Here is a 13,500-nt window from a genome sequence, read left to right on the forward strand (position 1 = left end):
GTTTTTTTCCCAGAGCATCTCATTGGGTCCAGCACTGGTTTTTGAGGCTGGTTTGATGCTAGCTGAATGTTAATTAAATTCTAATTAAGCTTTGCAAATGAGCAATCAAGATGAGCAAATTAGGGTCAACTTCAGGCTTCACTATCTGACAGACTGCCAGGACTCTGAGGAAGGAGCTTTTAAATGGAGTAGTAACCAGCCTCCAAAGCCGAGACGGGCCAAGGACGGGAAATAGATCCGATGCAGAGCGTGTCCACGAGACAAAGAGGAAGCCAGACTTATTCCCGAGCCCCCGAATCTTTGGCCCCATTCCCATTTAAAGACGTCTAGTTTTCCGAACCATTACCCGTGAGAGATGGCCACATGTCTAGAGGCGAAAGAAGCGGTTATAGGCATGTTTAACACTGTCAGCAGAAGGTGGCCCAGTTTTATTGTAACTATATCAGTGCTGACCATGTTCAGTCAGCCAGTCAAAGTACCAGCGGTTCATGCTGTTTTTACGGTGAGGAACGTTCACTCTATTTCTACTTACTGTATGCTGCTCTCTTTTCTTTTTGTTTAGTCAGGTTTTCTTCTCTCGCTTCATTCCATCTTCAGTGTTCACGGAGAACTTTTACCGCACTTTGGTCCACTGTACTCTTGACATAAAATCGAGACTAATCTCATTGACGAGTGTGCAATGCAGTTCAATAGCTCTAAGCTAATAATCCTAGCTGATGCCCAGAAATAGAAAGCGGTCCATAAAAGCTTTTCAGTGCTATCGGACTGCTTTGAAGGAATTTGTAGGACATCAGGAGTTTGCGAAAGCCTAACTTTTTCTTTTGCAGATTTGGTAATTGCTTTCTGTTTTGTAAACTTGTTAATTGTTTGTAAATGTTTTAGAATTAGATTTATGATGCTGTATATTTCATTGTTATTTTTATTAATTTGGAGCATGTAACAAAAATTTTTAAAGTTATTTTTTGTTTATTCGTAGCGTGCATGACAATTCATCAAGTGTTTTTTATTAATTTAGAGCATGCCATATAATTCATAAATTATTTGTTGTTCATTTGAATCATGCAACTTTAAATATTTTATTGTTTGTTCATTTTGAGGGTGCAACATTTCAATATTTTTTTTTTGTTAATTCAGAGCATGCAGCACAATTCATCAATTTTTTTTTTTTTTTTTTTTTCAATTTAGAGCATGCAACATTATTCATCAAATTGCTTTTTCGTCCATTGGAGCATGCAACAGAATGTGTTAAAACATTTTTGTTAATTTAGAGCATGCAACAAAATTCATTTATTATTTTTTTTAAACATTTAAGTTGCATGCTCCAAAATAACAAAAAATAATAAATGGATTGTTTTGCTTGCTCTGAATCAACAAAATTCGGATTTTTTTTTGTTGCATGCTCCAAATCAAAATCTAATTATTTATGGAATTGTTGCACTCTCCAAATGAACAAATAACAAAAAAAAATTAAGTTGCATGCTCCAAAATAACCAAAAATAATCAATGAATTTTGTTGCATGCTCTAAATTAACAATAATTAAATTATTTTTTGTTCTTTTGGAGCATGCAGCACAATTCATCAAATAGTTTTTTGTCAATTGGAACACACAATATAATTCATTTATTATTTTTTGTAAGTTTGGAGCATGCAACTTAATTTTTTTTGTTGTTAATTTTGAGCATACAACACAATTAATGAAAACACTTTTGTTAATTTAGAGCATACAACAAAATGAATGTGTTATTTTTGTTATTTCGGAGCATGCAACTTAAAATATTTAAGTTGCATGTGTAACGGAGGCCAGCTAGTAGGTGCTGTGCAGGTAAACCTCACTCCCCGATCCCAAGAGACACACTAGCGACAGACACTAGAGGTAGCAGCCTTTAGCCTCCTTGTTAGTGCGTCCGCCTCCTGTGCCGGAGACCCGGGTTCGAGGGGTTACACATGCTCCATAATAACAAAAAATAATAAATAAATTGTTTTGCTTGCTCTGAATTAACAAAAAAAAAAAAAAAAGAATTTTGTTGCATGTTCTTAATCAACAAAATAATATTTATGGAACTGTATCACTCCCTAAATCAACAAATAACAATAAAACATTTAAGTTGCATTCTCCAAAATACAAATAAAAATTATTTAAAAAAAAATTGAATTTTTTTGAATGCTCTAAATTAACAATAATTATTATTATTTTTTATTTTTTTTTCACAATTCATCAAATAGTTTTTTGTCAATTCGGAGCATGCAACAAAATGCATTAAAACATTTTTGTTAAATTTGAGCAAGCTACAAAATTTATTTATTATTATTATTATTTTTTTTTTTTTTTTGGAGCATGCAACTTAAATATTGTATTGTTATTTGTTCTTTCGGAGCATGCATTTAGTATTTTTTATTAGTTTGGGGCATGCAACAATTCAATAAATAATTTTTGCTAATTTTGTGCATGCAACATAATACATTAACCTTTCTTATTTGGTGCATATGTTTTTATGTACATTTTCTTAGCATGCAATATAATTAATTTTTTATTGGTAATTTGAAGCATGCAGCACAATTAATCATTTTTGGTTAATTTGAAACATGCAATATAATTAAGAAAAATTTAGGTCATTTGGAACATGCAACAATTCATTAAATTATTTTCTTTGTTTATTTGGAGCATTCAAAATAAATAACGTTATCATACTTCAGAGCATGTAATACCTGTGCAGTTTAAAACAACTGAGCTTATGTAATTTTATATTTTCTGTAAGGGAATGTGTAGCTAATGTAATTTACTTTTAGAAATGATGGTTGTCTTTAATATTTAATGCAATAATATTACATGATGGAAATGAATGCTGAAAACATGACTGGCTGACTGTACGTTTTCCTTTTTTTACCACATGGCTCCTTCTCAAATAAATAAATAATTGGATATGAAATATTGATTTGAACTGAAATTATTTTATTATGTGAGAAGAAAAGAGAGTGCGGAGAGAAAACTAGAACAGCATGTAGGAAAATCGATTGACAGCGTTCGCTTTTATGGTTTAGTGCTTATTATACTGCATCGACCAATCAGAATCCAGAATTCCAGGGCACTGTTATCAATTATGATTTTTTTAAATGATAGTGATATAACAGTCCTGCATATTATATGTCATATTCCATTATGTTTTACTGCTAAACAGTCTTCGTTATTCTAGCCGACACAGACAAATGAAGGCTCTGTCAAGTGTTAATGATTCTATTAATGAGATTTCATTTCCAACTGCTAAAAGCCATATGAAAAACATATGCCGCTCATCTACAGCGATGCCAGAGGTATGTTTCCACATTAGAAGATACAAGCTTTTTCCTTCATTTGGCATAAAAGACAAGATTTTAAATAGTTTCTTGTTAGCAAGCCATGTGCTGTAAACAAGTATGTTTTCTGGTTAAAAAAAAGATCAGAAATCAGATTTAGATTCAATAAAAAGCTCATTAAAGACACATTTTGTAAAAGCAGAGCGTGCAACACAATTCATTAATACAATAATTGGTTATTTCTTAGTTTAGAGCATGCAACTTAAATTATTATGCCACACAATTCATCAAATTTTGGTTTTGTCAATTCGGAGCATGCAACGTAAATCATTTATTATTTGTTAATTTGGAGCATTCAACAATTTTTATTTTATTTATTAAAACATTTTTGTTCATTTAAAGCATGCAACAAAATTAGTTTATTATTTTTCCTTATTTTGGTAGCTTAAATAATTAAGTTGCATGCTTCAAATTAACAAAAAAAAAATATAATTATTTTATTTTTTATTTGTTTATTTGGAGCATTCAACATTTTGTTTTATTTATTTTTTTGTTCAGTCAGCATGCAACTAATTTATTACAACATTTTTGTTAATTTAAAGCATGCAACAAAATTTGTTTTATTTTTTGTTATTTTGGAGCATGCAACTTAAAATATTTGAGTTGCATGCTTCAAATTCACAAAAAATAATTTATAATTTATAATTTATTTGTTCATTTGGTGCATTCAACAATTATTTTTTATTTATTTTTTGTTCATTCAGAGCATGCAACTTAATTTCTTAAAACAGTTTTGCTAATTTAAAGCGTGCAACAAAATTTGGTTATTATTTTTCTTTATTTTGGAGCATGCAACTTAAAAAAATTGAGTTGCATGCTTCAAATTAACAAAAAAAATATATAATTCATTTATTATATATTTGTTCATTTGGAGCATTCAACATTTTGTTTTATTTATTTTTTCTGTTCATTCAGAGCATGCAACATAATTTATTCAAACATTTTTGTTAATTTAAAGCATGCAACAAAATTAGTTTATTGTTTTTTTGTTATTTTGAAGCATGCAACTTAATATATTTGAGTTGCACGCTTCAAATTCACAAAAAATATTTATAATTTATTATTTATTTGTTCATTTGGAGCATTCAACAATTTGTTTTTATTTTTTATTTATTTTTTTGTTCATTCAGAGCATGCAACATAATTTATTAAAACCTATTTGTTCATTTAAAGCATGCAAAAAAAAATAGTTAATTATTTTTTGTTATTTTGGAGCATGCAACTTAAAATTTTTGAGTTGCATGCTTCAAATTAACAAAAAATAATTTATGGAATTGTTGCACACTTCAAATTAAGAATGACAATAAAATATTTTAGTTGCATGCTCCAAAATAACAAATAATAATGAATTAATTGTGTTGCGTGCTCTAAATTAACAAAAAATGTTTTAATAAATTTTGTTGCATGCTCCAAATTAACAAAAATTATAAATTAATTATGTTGCATGATCAGAATTGACAAAAAAAAAAAAAATAAATAAATAAACTATTTCATAATGAAAAGCTCATTAAAGATAAAAGTAGATTTTTAAAATCCTTGAAGTCAGTGTGTTTGCATGCTTAAGGGATTTATTTACTGCAAATAAAACTAACATCATGTCAAGATCTCTCATCTTCTGTTGGTTTATAGATACTAAACAAACATATATTTGATATATCCGTTCTTTACTCAAGCGTATTAACCGCTGACACGCTAACGTTAGAGTAGCTGTCACGCTAGCAGCGTTGCTCTTCATCCTAAAGAGCGTATTCATCATTTACCGTCTCAAAGGACCAAGCATCAAGACACATCCACGCTTTTCACACGCAGCATTAAATATGAATCCCAGATGGGATCAAGTATTCTTGGATCAAATGTTAGCAGATAGACAGACTTAGCAGAGCGCTCGCTAATGCTATCCTCAGCAAAGAACCTGTGTGTTCCTGTCAGTGCCAACAAGCCTTTTAAAATGTACCATATGAACTTTTTTAGACAGCAAGAAAAGTTGTATAATTAGCATGCAATCTTTTTAATAAGGTATCATACAGGGTTGCTATTATTAAATAAAGCTAAAACTTAGACCTGAAAAAAATTAAATAATTTAATTTCATTGATAAACATTTAAATAAAATAAATATAAAAATGTATATATTTGTTACTTAAAATAAAATAATAAAAAGTAAAATGTATTTTCTTCATTACTTGAAAGAAAACAAACATTCACTGAAGTGAAATATAAAAATATTTTTCATTACTTGAAATAAAATGAACATTAACTATAATAAAATAAATACACGTGGTTATTATTATTAAATAAAGATACAAATTAGACCCTTAAATAAAATATAATAGTTCTTTCATTTCATTAATAATCATTCAAATAAAATAAATATAAAAATATTTTTTGTTACTTGAAATAAAATAAATATTAAAAAGTAAAATGTATTTTTTACGACTTGAAAGAAAACAAACATTTACTCAAGTAAAATATTAAAAATTGATTTTTTCATTATTAGAAAGCTAAAATATAGACATAAAATGTATTTTTTATGACTTGAAAGAAAATAAACATCCACTCAAGTAAAATATTAAAAATATTTTTTTCATTATTAAAAAAGCTAAAATGTAGACATAAAATAAAAATTCTTTCATTTCATTAATAAACATTCAAATGAAATAAATATAACAAATACATTTTTTGTTACTTGAAATAAAATAAAGCGAAAATTTAGACCTTAAAATAAAAAAAAATACTTTCATTTCAATAATAAACATTCAAATAAATATAAGAAGATTTAAAATAAATGTGAAAATGAAATAAACATTTACTAAATTATATTTTTTTCATTATCTGAAATAAAATAAACATCACCTAAAATAAAATAAAAAAATTTTATTAATTGAAATATAATACATATCCACTGATATAAAATATATATTAAAAAGTTCAGTTCAACTTTATTTGACCTATTTGTCAAAAAAACATTTATAATTTTTATTTAAAAAACAAAAATACCTCAAATTAAAACACAAAACATTAAATTATTATTATGATTTTATATATATATATATATATATATATATATATATATATATATATATATATATATATACATTTATTAAAAACTGTAAACATTTAAAATAAACAAATGAAATGGCAAATCACTCAATAAAATTACTTAATAAATAGCATTAAATAACATTAAAAATAATAAATGAATGTAATAAATAGTTATCTGAGGAGTCCTAAAAATTAATTTTTAAAGCTTTGTGTGATACAGTGTCACATATAGCAAACCACAAAACCAGTCATAAGGTTAAATTTGACAAAACTGAGATTTATACATCATATGGAAGCTCAATAAATAAGCTTTCTATTGATATATGGTTTGTTAGGATAGGACAATATTTGGCCGAGATACATCTATTTGAAATCAGAAATCTGAGGATGCAAAAAAATCAAAAAGACTGAGAAAATCACCTTTAAAGTTGTCCAAATTAAGTTCTTAACAATGCATATTACAAATCAAAAATTACATTTTGATATGTTTACAGTAGAAATTTTACAAAAAATCTTCATGGAACATGATCTTTACTTAATTTCTTAATGATTTTTGGCATAAAAGAAAAATCTAAAATTTTGACCCATACAATGTGTTTTTGGCTATTGCTACAAACATACCCCAGCAACTTAAGACTGGTTTTGTGGTCCAGGGTCACATATATATATTTTTTGCATCTAAAATTATTTTGTATGTAGTGAATGCAGAGAAGGTTGTCAAAATGCATTGTGACAACTGCAATAAAACCTTCAACGACAGCTAGTTATGTAAGTGAAATGTTAATTAAAAAGCTAATTAAAAAATGCTGATATTGTTGTATGTTTGTGTGACGCATTTGTATGCTTATTAGAGTACTGCGTCATTAGCTTCGCAACATACTTGGAGTCATGTGTGAGTGGCGTCTCCTGTGTGCTTCTCATGTGCTATTTTTGTTTAGGTATATAGAGCGCTCCAGATCAGTCACGAATGCGCTTTCTGCTGTAGTTTGCTGAGCTCATGATGTTTGCAGCAGAATCCGCCAGAGAGCTTGTGGAGTATCGGACGGGTGCCAGAGATGTGCCAGTGCCGTTTGTTTTGTGGGTGTTGCGGGTCTGAAGATAATTTGCGTTGTCACAGATGAGTTAGAGTAGTACTAGAGCCGCTCAGCGCCAGAAATGACAGCGAGCGCTGGAGCCAGACGTCAATGATACCTGGAGAAAAAACACAACGGCTTCAGAAGTCGAGTAAATGTTGGGGTTTGTGTGAGTGTTATGTGTTACAAACTATGTAAGGTTGTGCGAAATCACCGGTGAATTATTTATGATGAGTTAATGATGCATATTCATTAGTTCACAGTTTGAGATTGATTATACATTGAAGTGCAGCGTTATTAGAAACTGCTTTTTAAAATGCAATTGTCTTTCTAGTAGAGATGCAGTGGCATAGAAAGTTAGTATGAGCCTCCAGTCATTATGGGCTCCAACTTGGTTGATTTTTCTTAAGTACACAACGTTACGTGAGTATTCACAAGCTGTTTTGTTTACAGTATAAATGCTTGGAAAAAATATTTAACGTTTAAGTCCATTCATTATTTGCACGCAAGTCTCAGCCTATAAATTCTGTCAACTTTATGATAAAATACAAACAATAAATGTGTTTTTGCACTCTTTAATTTGTAGAGAGATAACCATCAAGCAGCATGTGAATCAATCATCTTTTCCTTTTTAATATTTGCAGCATGAAATAAACATAATTTATTTGTTAAATTAATAAACACTATGTCGATCAAATAGAATAACAAAAATGTCAATAAAACATCTTGTGAATAAGTCATAATAATAGTAACATACCTCAGAAAAGCCAACAAGCCTATAACTTTGCCAACATTGTTTTATTTTTCTCAGAAATCAGCCAGTTAAATGAGTTTGTATTGCTGTTTTTCATGTTAAGTGTAAAGACAGGTTGGATGCCACTGACTTTTTTTTGGGACGGAGTAGGCAGAATTTTCACATAAACTTTATGCAATTAAATGTGATTTTATTGCATAAATTATTTCGTTTTAAAGTAGCAATTTAAAGCGTTCTATAGATATATTTATCATGTCTGCTGAGTTTCGGATCATTTTTGTGAAGCGCTGCTCCTCAAGACAGAGACGGCAGAAAGCGCATCTTTAGCTGCTTTACAAAAGCACAACGTTTTGTTGATATTGTGATGCACACAAATTAAAGTAGACCTTTTGCAGTTCTGAATGATTTATTTCTCTTACCTTTATGAGCAAAAATGATGGCGTATTTTAGGTTTCCACTGTTATTAAGAAAAAAATGCAAGTGATCGCGCTGGCGCTTCCATGTCCATCCAAGCGTGCTTTAGCTTTCTCTCTGCGCACAAATGATTGGATATGCGTCTAAAAGCATGTTAAATGTAAGTCTGCTTTTAGGGTTTCAAAAAAGTTGACTGCATATGGTTTATTAACCATACTTTTTAAAATGATTTAGTGTTTTTTTATTTTTTTATTTGCAATAATAGTTTACAATTTTATTGTTTTTTAACTCTACTTTTGCTCAAATAGAGACTTTCAAAAACATAAAATCTTAATTATTCCAAACGTTGGAACAATACTGTATGCATTTTCATGGATGGAAGATACCTAAATGTATTGTTTTTAAATTATTTGGTGACTCAAATATGATTTGATGTTGTTTGTGTTTCTGTATACAATAACTTGAAATCAAATAAATGACTTATGCTTTATGTACAAATACTCATGAGATCATGTTCCTGAGGCAAAATGATTGATTTTTGGATCTGATAATGAGATTATGACAGAACATTAGTCAAGCTTGTCAGGCTGAATTATGCTGCTTTATATATATATATATATGTATATATATATATATATATTTTTTTTTTTTTTTTCTTCCATTTTCTTCATCTCTGCTTGTACAGATGAGCTTGGAGCTCCAGAAACGACACAAAACACCCATTAATTCACGGGATCTAAATGCGTTTCACATTTTGTGTGAGTGGGTCACATATAGTAGCGTGAAAGACAGAAGAAGAGCAGAACTAATGTGACTTCTTTATTTGGCCGTGTGACCAATCGCTTAATGATATTTGTGTGTTAGAGGACAGGTCACAAGAACAAGACGTCTGTGTCCCTGCCGATGATATGGAAGGTAATTTTCCAGCAGTAACGTGACCTCATTCAGGTGTGTTTGTGTGTGTCCTCAAAACAAACGGCCTCTAATTACACTGTTTATATTGGCCAAAAGGAGAGACGTGACTTTATTTCAAAGGTTAGGAACTGGGGCTGGATTATTTTGCTTATAATATCTCAGTGTATGCACAAGTTGATATTAATGTTAGTGCTTTGAAATGCCATTAAGATCATCCCTAATTCGCAGTCTCCATCAAAATGTAATCACAAATATATCATTATATTCATGTTGCTTAGAAAGCCCAGGTTAATTGTGTAATACTGACTAATTTTCTCACTTTTTTTGTTTTGTGATCTCATTTAACTGACATAAATACATCAGTGGCACAATAACATCTCATAAAAACATCCAGTGCACCTAGCGCCCATATTTCACCCAGTTTCATATCATTATTTTTTTTGCATTGTAGCACACAAGACGAGTAAACTGTGTAAATTAGATTTTTTTTTCCTATGATGTTTTCCCCACAGGATTCTTTGATTTATTTGAAATAGAACTATTTTGTAACATTTGCCTTTACTGTCACTTTTGATAAATTTAATTGCAGCCTTTTTAATTTTTATTAAACAAAATATATATATATATATAATACAGGGTGTGCGATTTGAACAAAGTTTCGAAGCACTCCAATCGAATCGCAAATCATTTGATTGAGAAAAGGGACTTCAAAGCTTGTATGGCAAATCATTTGATTCAAAAAGCATATGGCAAATCATTTGAATGGGACTTTAAAGCGCATATCGCAAGTCATTTATTCAAAATGGGAATTCAAAATACACATGGCGAATCATTTGATTCAGAACAGGACTTTAATGCATGTGTCGCGGATCATTTGATTCAAAACGCATATGGTGAATCAGTGTTGTTTTTGACAACCATCTTAGATTTAGTCTTAGTCTTAAAAAAAAAAAGAAAGCGCTATATAAATCCATCATTCATTCATTCATTCATTCATTCATTCTTAGTCTTTTGGACTAAAATGGTTATTAGTTTTAGTCAAATTTTAGTCACTTCTATATGTGATAGTTTTAGTCCAATTTTAGTCGACGAAAAGTCAAAAAGGTTTTAGTCTAGTTTTAGTCAAAAAAAGGGAAAATGGAATGTTTTAGAACATAAAAGACAAACAAGGATGGAATGCTAAAACGGCTTGCCATACTAGTATAGCAAAGAGCATTTAATGCTAAAACGGCTTGCCATACTAGTATAGCAAAGAGCATTTAATGCTAAAACGGCTTGCCATACTAGTATAGCAAAGAGCATTTAATGCTAAAACGGCTTGCCATAGCGGCAGATATTTTCCGGTTTTAATTGGCATGCACAATAAGCGGAAATGTCATGCATTTTAAACGTCTGACGGACCACCCACTAACATTTTCGTCTATTCTCGTCTCGTCAACGAAAACTCACACACGTCTCGTCATGTTTTAGTCATCAACGAGCCATTTTTATCTCGTCATCGTCTCGTTATCGTCATGAAAAAAAGTGGCGTCAACGAAATGATTTCGTCATCGTCATCGTTGACGAAAACAACACTGTGGTGAATCATTTAATTCAGAATGGGAATTCAAAGTGTGTATTTGCAGGATGTTTTGACAGACAGCTCTGGTTAAACATGTTAAGTGAAAGTAAAACCCCTCTCACTTTGAACCTGTTTTTCTCAAAATTATATTCTTGAAAATAATAGCTATCAGCCAACTTACAACAGCTTTAACTTTTGTTACGTTCAAGCTATTGACAAAGTAATAATAGTTTTGGAAAGGGCTTGAACCCAGCTTTCACATGATGTCAAAACATAAATAAGTTAAAAATTTCACCTTGTGTTGGGTTTTCCTAGATTGCATCACATATACGGCTGATATACAGCCATATCTCATATCTACGAGTGTGATATTGCATTTATACAACAGTTCAACGACATGAGTGTGCAAATACATCAAAGAACAACGGAATGTCGGAAAGCCCTCTTTTCCACTATGCATTCAAATTTAAAGTTGACAGTTTATCTCTGTTACTAATTCCAAAACATCACTTTAGAACTAGGGACGAGGGAACATAGAGTTGCTTCATTAAAAGCTGTATTACTGTAGTAAAAAAAAAACAAAACAGTACATTATGTGTAAGTTAGTAGAGTATTGTGGGAGAGAGATTGGCTGGGTGAGTGTGATTACCTACGTCTAATACAGCATTCATTCTTCAGCTCAATCTCATTCTTTTGAATGTCCGCCTGAGGAAAACGTCATCTTTGCATAACATTAACATTAATATCCTTTCATCTGTTTGATTTCTGATGACAGTGCAGCTCAGTGCATTTGTTCACTGTGTCAAGCTGTTGTTGAAAGTAAAAATAACTTCCGTTTAAAATAGCGTTTAATTCTCAGTATAAAAGTCTTACTGCTGACTCAAAATCTGTTGTTAACTAAAGTCAGCATCACAAGCACAAACACCGTTTCTCAATACTAAACACGTTTAAATGCTACTAATTTTTATGTCGAATACAACAGGGGTTGCCAACCTTTTTCCTTTTTTACTCCGGGGCCCCCTCCTTCTCTGGTCAATTTTGCAAGGCCCTCTTATACTGTACTTCCGCTGTAAAAAGTATTTATTTTTAGACCTTTTTAGACCTTTTTTTTAATCAACCAAAACATTTGTTTTGCCTTATTATTCTTCCACAGAAAGTTAAAAAACCCCTCAAAATTCAAACTTTAAATTATACTTTATAACCTTAAGACAACCTGCTCAATTCTAACATTTTAAAATAAATGATATAATAATCATCATAATCACCGAACCTCACCAGATCCTCCTCTATCGGTGAGCATCCATTATAAGACCAGAGACTGTTAGATTTACCTAAAACTAATTATATCTCATGTTTAACCGCTATCCAGAAGATCTGGCCTAACTGCATGTTTGAACTATAAACAGTACATTCTCGCCTGAAAACAGACACAAAAAAAAAAACACACAAACGAATATTTTTGATTGTCATGAGTGTCAGGGTGGACGCACAGATCCATTATAATGTAAAAAAAAATTAGTTTTGAGAAATATGCTGTGAGAAATACAGCAAGCCAAGGGATATATGATACAAACTGTGTTGGAGGAGCTTTGATATTGCTCTAATATCACACTCTTATCAACCTTATCAAATCAGATTGGGGGCCTTATACACACACACACACACACACACACACACACACACACACACACACACACACTATATTGCCAAAAGTTTTGGGACACCTCCTTCTATTGAACAGGTTTAACTACTTTAGTAATTTCCACGAGTACAAATCTTAATATTTAAGCATATAATGATATTCTAGGACGTTGTGTGCTTCTAATTTTATAGAACAGTTTGGACAGGACCCTTTTCTATTCTAACATGACAATGCCTCTGTGTCTAAGGCAAGATAAGAAATGATTGATTCAGCCAGTGTGGAAGAACTTGACAGTTCTGCATAAAGCCAAGTCTGAATCCCAGCTGAACACCTCTGGCGTGACTTTAAATGCAGACCTTGAGCCAAAAACTCATCGCCAATCACCAATGATTTGGTATTAGGACACCCCCTTCTTTAGAACAGAAAAAGGAACTTCCAAAACTGTGGCAACAAAGATGAAATTATAATTTAGGTATTTAAAAATTGTATTTCCATCTCTGTTGCAATACTTTTGGAAGTGTCTAAAATGGCTGGACCCATATGTACAAGTCATTGGTGTTTGGCCATGAGTTTTTGGCTCAAGGTCTGCATTTAAAGTCACACCAGAGGTGTTCAGCTGGGATTAAGACTTGGCTTTATGCAGAACTGTCAAATTCTTTCACACTGGCTGAATCAATCATTTCTATTTCAACCTTGACTTGCACACAAAGGGATTGTCATGTTAGAAGAGGAAAGGTCCTGTCCAAACT

General features: G+C 31.0%; 1 protein-coding gene across 1 annotated transcript in view; it reads left to right on the plus strand.

Annotated features, from left to right (window-relative positions):
• The first annotated feature begins 355 nt into the window (after positions 1-355).
• The window catches only part of LOC141285217 (eukaryotic translation initiation factor 4 gamma 1), a 35,549-nt gene continuing 22,404 nt past the window's right edge, over positions 356-13,500 (plus strand). The window contains exons 1-2 of the mRNA XM_073818257.1: positions 356-502; positions 7,378-7,482. Coding sequence (XP_073674358.1) covers positions 356-502; positions 7,378-7,482 — 252 coding nt within the window. The remainder of the gene's footprint in view (positions 503-7,377; positions 7,483-13,500) is intronic.

This window comes from Garra rufa, chromosome 14 (assembly GCF_049309525.1).
Source record: "Garra rufa chromosome 14, GarRuf1.0, whole genome shotgun sequence".
Classification (NCBI taxonomy): Eukaryota; Metazoa; Chordata; class Actinopteri; order Cypriniformes; family Cyprinidae; genus Garra; species Garra rufa.